Source organism: Scomber japonicus, chromosome 22, assembly GCF_027409825.1.
Source record: "Scomber japonicus isolate fScoJap1 chromosome 22, fScoJap1.pri, whole genome shotgun sequence".
Taxonomy (NCBI): domain Eukaryota; kingdom Metazoa; phylum Chordata; class Actinopteri; order Scombriformes; family Scombridae; genus Scomber; species Scomber japonicus.
Window position 1 is genome coordinate 23,142,309 of NC_070599.1, and position 9,070 is coordinate 23,151,378.

At 43.6% G+C, this 9,070-nt stretch overlaps 1 protein-coding gene across 1 annotated transcript in view; it reads left to right on the forward strand.

Annotated features, from left to right (window-relative positions):
• The window catches only part of htr2cl1 (5-hydroxytryptamine (serotonin) receptor 2C, G protein-coupled-like 1), a 61,584-nt gene that overhangs the window by 14,359 nt on the left and 38,155 nt on the right, over nucleotides 1-9,070 (forward strand). Inside the window, exon 2 of the mRNA XM_053343308.1 lies at nucleotides 2,595-2,795. Coding sequence (XP_053199283.1) covers nucleotides 2,595-2,795 — 201 coding nt within the window. The remainder of the gene's footprint in view (nucleotides 1-2,594; nucleotides 2,796-9,070) is intronic.

The window sequence follows — 9,070 nt, forward strand, 5'->3', positions numbered from 1 at the left end:
AAATAGGAAGGAAGGAAGCAAGGAGAGAAGGAAGGGAGGAAAAGAGGGAGGAAGGGAGAAAAGGAGGATGGAAGGAAGGAAGGAGATGAGGAAAAGCGGAAGGAAGGAAGGAGAGAAGGGAAGGAAGTGAGTAAGGAGGGAGGGAGGAGAGAAGGAAGGGAGGAAAAGAGGAAGGAAGTAAGGAGAGGAAGAAAAGAGGAAGGAAGGAGAGGAGGAAAAGAGGATTTGGGGAGGAAAAGAGGAAGGAAGTAAGGAGAGAAGGAGGAAAAGAGGAAGGACAGGAGGAAAGGAAATAAGGAAGGGAGGAAAAGAGGAACGTTAAGCTTAAACATCTTCCTGTTCTCCAGTTTTGGGTGAGCGTGCCGATCAAGCTAATTAATTTTACCCTCAGTTTAAGCAAAGGTTAACTTTCTCTCTCTCAGCTGGGCAAAAAATAAGAAAAGCCCTCGGCTGTGTTTCCTACCAGCTCTACACAGTGTCACTCTGTCAGTGACTGTGATCTCTGTCCTCCCTGTTGAGGGTCAGCAGAGAAAGAGAGGAGGAAAAAAAAGACTTTACCCCTCTGGGATCGACAGAGCATCACCGAGTAACTGAGTCTCACAAACTCTACGATGTCTCTGGTGGTCTCAGTGTAACATCCAGACTGTCGAGAGGTCACTGATTTATTTTTTAGAAGCTTATTTATCTTTAAACCCTTAACACTGGTGCTCGCTCGTACTAGTACTAGTTTGGTGATTAGCGTTAGGCCCGTCTCCCTCAGGCGGGGAGTTCCTGTCCTCTGAAATGAGGCCAACCAGGAAGTAACTTAGAGCTGCATTCTATCAAAAGGCCACCAGGGGGCGACTGTCTCTATACAAGTCAATGGAGAATTCACCAACTTCTCACTTGATTTCTAACCTCAGTAAACGTTTTCAAAATGTGTTTATGGTCTCAATCGCTAGTTTAAAGCCTTCTTCAATGCAGTATGATGTTCATTTGGGACATTTTGGCCTCCCTGATTTTATATGTGACGATAAAGCAGGGTATGCATTAGGGCAGCAGCTTTTTGTCCATGTGAAGCCACCGTAGCTCAACTCTGCTCCACATATTTCACACCTGACAACATTATTATCCTTTACTTTCTGGAAGTTTTTACCACGCTGGACTTTTGTGTGGCTTCGTCTGCATCATGTTCCCTCCAGTCAGTCAGCTAGCAGGCTAACTTACTAGCTAGCGTGCTAACTTACAACCGAGTAGCTACTTCAACACAAAGTGGAGGTGCTTAGATCGCCTCCTAGTGGCTGAAAGTAGCTGTTGATGAACCTTTCATACTAGACAACACAGCTCAACTCTTGATTAAAGTTTTCCAATGAAAGAAAAACCAACTACAGCACAAAGGTGGAAGTTAAGACACCGCTAACGATTATTAGCTTTTAATGACCCTTCCCTTCTTCGGTACTGACTCGGCTCCTTTTTCCTAACTTTACTAAATCATTTTGATGCATATAGTTTATAAAGCCACAGTCATTAGTTTCTCATTATTTCCTCCTGAGACTCCCACAAGACTTCAGTACATCTTTTATACTTCTTAAAAAGAATAAATCAAATCCTTGGTGTTGATAAATTGTGACCTAATTACAACAGTTTAAATGATGAAGCTCGTTTAATGACTCCGCTCGCTGCACCTGTGCTGGAAGATGATGGAGAGTGTTTTATAAAATGGAGCTACAAACACTCAGACACTCCTATTTCCTCCACAGGCTCTGTATTAATGACTGTATTACTCTTCTTAAGCATGTTTCCTCTGTTAGCTTTTCCTCCCTATTGTGGAGACATTTATACACACTATTACTCAGCAGTGTACACATCTTTATCTTCATGTTTTTATCATAACAATAATTATAATAATGATAATAGGCAAGTTTATTGGTATAGCACAATTCATACGCTGGAAACATATTATTAACCCTCCTGTTGTCCTCGAGTCAAGGAAGGAAGGAAAGGAGGAAGGGAGGGAGGAAGAAGGAAGGAAGGGAGGGAGGAGGGAGGGAGGAGGAAGGAAGAGAGGAAGAGAGAAGGGAGGAAGAAGGAAGGGAGGGAGGGAGGGAAGGAAAGAAGGAGATGAGGAGGGAGGTAGGGAGGGAGGGAGGGATGAAGGGAAGAGGGAGGAATGAAGGAAAGGAGGGAAGGAAGGAAAGGAGGGAGGAGGAAGGAAGAGAGGAAGAGAGAAGGAAGGAAGGAAGGAAGGAAAAAGTAGGGTGGAGGAAAGAAAGAGAGCAGGAGGAAGGAAGGAAGGACAGAAAGAAGGGAGGAAAGAGAGAGGAAGGAAAGAGAGAGAGAAGGAAGGGAGGGAGGGAGGGGGGAGGAAAGAGAGAGAGAAGGAAGGGAGGGAGGGAGGGGGGAGGAAGGAAGGAACAGTCAAAACAGAAGGGGTTAATTTGACCCGGGAGGACGACAGGAAGTGCTTCATCTTAACTCGTTCCACACGGCTGAACCTGCTTTTAAAGTCAGCTGAGTATTATTAACAGCAGTAGACGGATTATTAAATCTGTAATTTGTGAATAAACTGAATAAATAAATTAACTTGTGTAACTTTCTTCTCTTCTCCCCTCCAGACTACGCTTGGCCTCTCCCCAACGCCTTGTGTCCCATCTGGATTTACCTGGACGTTCTCTTCTCCACCGCCTCCATCATGCACCTGTGCGCCATCTCCCTGGATCGCTACGTCGCCATCCGCAACCCCATCGAGCACAGCCGCTTCAACTCCAGAACCAAAGCCATGATGAAGATCGCCGCGGTCTGGACCATATCCATAGGTCAGAATACACCACACACGTTTAGCTTATCATCTGGTTTCTGATGGATTTGGACCACAGACAGACACAGGAAAGGATGTTTTAACCCAGAATTCAATCAATTATGATAAGTTTGCTCATACAAGCTTTTTCTGTGCCACCTAGTGGTAGAAAAAGCACATTACAGTGTAAAAATCGACATTGAATTAAATGATCAATTATGGTAGATTTGCATTACCGGAGGAACAAGCTTATTGATTTTGGTAACATTAATCATCTTTTCTTCTATGAAACTATGGTGGCTCAGTTTCTTCAAATTAATAGTAATCAATAAAGACAGCTGAGCTCAACTGATTAAAATAAACAAAAACTAGACTTTTAGTCAATGTGTGAGTGTGTAAGACTGTTCTGCTCAATAGTAATACAACCTATGCTATTTACTTCTGAGGTGTATTATCCTTATACTTAATTCTGCCTAACTTTAACCTGCTGTCCTCATTCATACACGGTTTTCTGTGCCACCTAGTGGTAGAAAAAGGACATTACAGTGTAAAAATCGACACTGAATTAAATCAATTATGGTAGGTTTGCATCCAGAGGAACAAGCTTATTGATTTTGGTAACATTTATCATCTTTTCTCTTATGTCCTTGTGTTTCTTCCCATGGTGGCATATTGCAAGAACAGGCTCAATTTCTTCAAATTAATAGTAATCTATAAAGACAGCTGAGCTCAACTGATTAAAATAAACAAAAACTAGACTTTTAGTCAATGTGTGAGTGTGTAAGACTGTTCTGCTCAATAGTAATACAACCTATGCTATTTACTTCTGAGGTGTATTATCCTTATACTTAATTCTGCCTAACTTTAACCTGCTGTCCTCATTCATGCACCCTTTTTTGTACCACCTAGTGGTAGAAAAAGCACATTACAGTGTAAAAATCGACACTGAATTAAATCAATTATGGTAGGTTTGCATCCAGAGGAACAAGCTTATTGATTTTGGTGACATTTATCATCTTTTCTTCTATGTCCTTGTGTTTCTTCCCATGGTGGCATATTGCAAGAACAGGCTCAATTTCTTCAAATTAATAGTAATCTATAAAGGCAGCTGAGCTTTAAAAGAAACAAAAACTAGACTTTTAGTTTTGCTCTATAGGAATCTGAGTTGTATTATCCTTATACTTAATTCTACCTAACTTTAACCTGCTGTCCTCATTCATGCACCCTTTTTTGTACCACCTAGTGGTAGAAAAAGGACATTACAGTGTAAAAATTGACATTGAATTCAATCAATTATGGTAGGTTTGCATCACCAGAGGAACAAGCTTATTGATTTTGGTGACATTTATCATCTTTTCTTCTATGAAACTATGGTGGCTCAGTTTCTTCAAATTAATAGTAATCTATAAAGGCAGCTGAGCTTTAAAAGAAACAAAAACTCAATGTTTGAGTGTGTAAAACTGTTCTGCTCTATAGGAATTTGTTAACTCCGACTCAATAGTAATACAACCTATGCTATTTACTTGTGAGCTATATTATCCTTATACTTCATTCTGCCTAACTTTGACCTACTGTCCTCATTCATACATGCTTTTCTGTGCCACCTAGTGGTAGAAAAAAGACATTACAGTGTAAAAATCACTGTAAAAAAACGAGCTTGGCCGAGTCAATCAACAGCTGATCCCAAAAAAGAAGAAAAAAAAATAGACTTTTAGTCAATGTCTGAGTGTGAAACTGTTCTGCTCTATAAGATGTATGAACAGTGCCTACATTTGTTAACTCAGACTCAATAGTAAATAATACAACTTATGCTATTTACTTCTGAGGTGTATTATCATCTGGGGAAACTACATTTAGGGTTTGCTGGACCTTATACTTCATTCTGCTTCAGTTTGACCTGTTGTCCTCGGTCATACACGTTTTTCTGTGCCACCTAGTGGTAGAAAAAAGACATTACAGTGTAAAAAATCAATGTAAAAAACAAGCTTGGCCGAGTTAATCCCAAATATCTAGGAGAGATTAACCCTCCTGTTGTCCTCGAGTCAAGGAAGGAAGGAAGGGAGGAAAGAAGGAAGGAAGTGAGGAAAGGGATGGAAGAACAAATTATGGAAGGGAGGGAAGAAGGAAGGATGGAAGGACAGAAGGAAGGGAAGGAAAAAAGGAAGGGAAGGAAAAAAGGAAGGGAAGGAAAAAAGGAAGGAAAGGAAGAAGGAAGGGAGGGAGGGAGGGAGGGAAGGAAGGAAGGAAGGAAGGAAAGGGGGAGGAAGGAAGGAAAGGAAGAAGGGAGGGAGGGAAGGAAGGAAGGAAAGGGGGGAGGAACGAAGGATTGAAGGGAGGGAAGGAAGGAAGGAAGGATGGAAGGAAGGAAGGAAGGAAAGGGGGAGGAAGGAAGAAAGTGCAGGAAAGGAAGGATGGAAGGGAGGAAGAAGGAAGGAAGGGCGTATGAAAGAAGGAAGGAAGGAAGGAAAGTAGGAAGGAGGGAAGGAAAGAAGGAGGGAAAGAAAGAAGGAGGGAGGAAGGACAGAAGGAAGGAAGAAAGAGAGAAGGAAGGAGGGAGGCAGAAAGGAAAAAAAGAAGGGTGGAAGGACAGAAGGAAGGAAAGAAGGAAGGGAGGGAAAGAAGGGAGGGAGAGAAGGAACAGTCAAAACAGGCGGGAGAACGACACCAAACCGAAGCTCATTGATGACTCGTGTTAAATGAATCCTCCCCTCCGCCCTCCACGCTCCTCCAGAGAGACGTTGATTCACCTTTACGGTCGTTCCTCAGGACGGATTCACGATGTCGTCGTTCTGGATTTTATTGGCGTTCCTGTTAATTGTCGATCCCTCGTCCGACCCACACAGGAAGTTGGCAGATTGATGACTGTTATTAAATTTAATGAGTTTTTCGGCATCCCCTGGCAGCTTCCCCTCAAAGGTCTAAACATACGGGACTTCCTGATACACGACGTCTCACAGCTGAACATCATCCCCAGAGGTGATCGCAGAAAAAGTTCTCCACACACTCACTGGAGAAAATGAGGATGAGTTATAAGGACGGAGTGGAGAAAGGAATGAGAAAGGAATGGAGAGTGTGTATAAAAAGAGAAATGGAGATATACTCCTTTGTGTCGTCCTCCAGGGTCAAATTGACCGTGTCTGTTTTGACTCTTCCTTCCTTCCTCCCTTCCTTCTTTCCTTCCCTTCCTTCCTCCCTCCCTCCTTCCTTTTTCCTTTCCTTCCTTTCCTCCCTTCCTTCCTTCCCTCCTTTTCTTCCTTCCTTCCTTCCCTCCTTCATTCCCTTCCTTCCTTCCCCCTCCTTCCTTTCCTCCCTCCTTTTCTTCTTTCCTTCCTTCCCTCTTTCCTTCCCTTCCTTCCTCCCTCCCTCCTTCCTCCCTTCCTCATTTCCTTCCTTGCCTTCCTCCCTTCCTTCTTTCCTTCCTTCCTCCCTTCCTTCTTTCCTTTCCTCCCTTCCTTCCTCCCTCATTTTCTTCCTTCCTTCCTTCCCTCTTTCCTTCCCTTTCTTCCTCCCTCCCACAGAAAGACAGAAATATGTAAATGAATGAATGATGTCATCTGTAAATGAATGGCGACTATCAGCTGTAGCCAGTAACTGTTATCTCTGGAAAAGTTCTCCACACACTCACTGGAGAAAAAGGAGGATGAGTGATAAACAAGGCTGGAAACAAAGGAATGGAGAGTGTGTATAAAAAGAGAAATGGAGATATACTCCTTCCTGTCGTCCTCTCGGATCAAATTGACCCCGCCTGTTTTGACTCTTCCTTCCTTCCTTCCTTCCCTCCCTTCCTTCCTTCCTTCCTTCCTTCCTTCCTTCCTTCCTTCCTCCTTCCTGCCTTTCCTTCTCCCTCCCTCCCTCCTATCTTCCTCCCTCCCTCCATCCATCCTCCCTTCCTTCTTTCCTCTGTCCATCCTTTCTTCTGCCCTCCCTCCTTCCTCCCTTCCTTCTTTCCTTTCTTTCCTTCCTCCCTCCCTCCTTCCTCCCTTCTTTCTTTCCTCTGTCCTTCTTTCCTACCTTCCTCTCTTCCTTCTTTCCTCCCTTCCTTCCTTCCCCCTCCTTTCCTTCCATCCTTCCTTCCTTCCTCCCTTCCTTCCTTCCTTGACTCTAGGACAACAGGAGGGTTAATTGAAACGCTGTGAATCAGACAAACTTGACATTTTAAGTCGACATCTTTAAAGGAAATTGTTTTTCTTTTATTCCCTTCAGAGAGAAATGTTTGGTAATGTCAGAATTAATTCAGTTTTCGGTTTTAAGAAGTCAGAACAAACGACTTTAAGACTAATAGTGTTTGTTTAATAGCTTTTGTGTTCCTCCTTTTCTTTGTTTCCAATCTCCCTGATGGTTCGACCTCCCGTCTGTCCTCATCCTCCCTGTTAGAGCCTTGTTTCAGCCTGGGGTAATCAGTTTTATCGTGTGTGTGTGTGTGTGTGTGTGTGTGTGTGTGTGTGTGTGTGTGTGTGTGTGTGTGTGTGTGTGTGTGTGTGTGTGTGTGTGTGTGTGTGTGTGTGTGTGTGTGTGTGTGTGTGTGTGTGTGTGTGTGTGTGTGTGTGTGTGTGTGTGTGTGTGTGTGTGTACGCTGAAGTGATTCCCTTTGAGGAAAGTGTTGAGCCATCGGATGACTTTTAAAACTTTTCTCTCTTTGTCTATCCATCCGTCCGCCCGTCCTTCACCTTCATGTTGTTGTTGTTTCGTTGTTTCGTGTCCTTTTTAAGACCCAGGAGGGGTTTCCTTTTGTTGTGTGAACACGTACAACCACACACACACACACACACACACACACACACAGACACACCGTACAGACAATGCCGCTCTGTGCATTAGATTGTTCCTGCATGTAAAGCTATAATCTAAATCTTCCTCCAGAATCATTTCATAACCTACATTTAGGATATAGAATCATAATCCTCCGGAGGATTTAATACAAGTGAACTCACTGACTACATATATGGGGACATTATGTTTTATGTTGACCAAGGGGTTAGGAATGAAGGATGGAAGGGAGGAAAAGGAAGGAAGGGAAGGAAAGAAGGAAGGAAGGAAGGAAGGAAGGAAAGGAAAGGAGGGAGGAAGGATTGAAGGAAGGGAGGAATAGGGTGGAAGGAAGGAAGGAAGGGAGGGAGGGAGGGAGGAAGGAACGAGTTAGGGAGAAAGGAAGGAAGTAAGGAAGGGAGGGAGGATAGAAGGAAGGAGGAAAGGGGGATGTAGGAAGGAAAAGGAAGGGAGGAAAGAGAGAAGGAAGGGAGGAAAGAGAGAAAGGGAGGATAGAAGGCAGGAAGGAAGGGGGATGAAGGAAGTAAAGAAGGAAAGAGGAGAAAGGAGAAAGAGAGAAGGAGGGTGGGAGGAAAGGAAGGAAGGAAAATGGGAATGAAACAAGGAGGGAGGAAGGAAGGAAAGAAGGTAGGACGACACAACGGTTTTGTATTTCAACATTTTACTCTTCTACCATATAAATATATTATGTTGACCAGTGAGTTCGATGTGCAGAGCCTCCTACTAAAGGAGCACTCCACTGATGTTAGACCTGAAGAGCTCATCATGAGGAGGACTACTCAGCCTCTGCAGAGTGGGGTTTTAAAGAAGTGGACGTTCAGGACACTAATGACACACAGCATTTTGTTGCTTAATGGGAAGAGTAGTGACTGACATAATTGGACAAAATCGGATAAGACTAGAAATGTTTAATGTGGTATACTGGTTTAACTTTCAAGTTGTCTTTGAAAGCGGCATCGACCTGCTGGAGATGAGTGACGCCTCCAGATCAGCTTTACTTCCTTCTGGCTCTGCAGTCCACCACAACTCGCTGCTTATGAATGAAAAGGAGTTCCTGTTTTTACCAGGCCTCTGAAATGAGGCCAACCAGGAAGTAACTTAGAGCTGCATTCTATCAAAAGGCCACCAGGGGGCGACCGTCTCTATACAAGTCAATGGAGAATTCACCAACTTCTCACTTGATTTCTAACCTCAGTAAACGTTTTCAAAATGTGTTTATGGTCTCAATCGCTAGTTTAAAGCCTTCTTCAATGCAGTATGATGTTCATTTGGGACATTTTGGCCTCCCTGATTTTATATGTGACGATAAAGCAGGGTATGCATTAGGGCGTGGCTACGTCCTGATTGACAGGTTGATCGACCAATGTCCTCGAGATCCAGCCCTCGCAACCATAGCAACCTCCCCGCTCCGCCCATGGCCCCGCCTCATGCCCATATAAGTAGAATCCGGGTTTTTATTTTTCCCAGCATGCACCTGAAATTTTCAAGATGGCGCTGCCTAGATTCGAAACTATTGGCTTCCGAGCA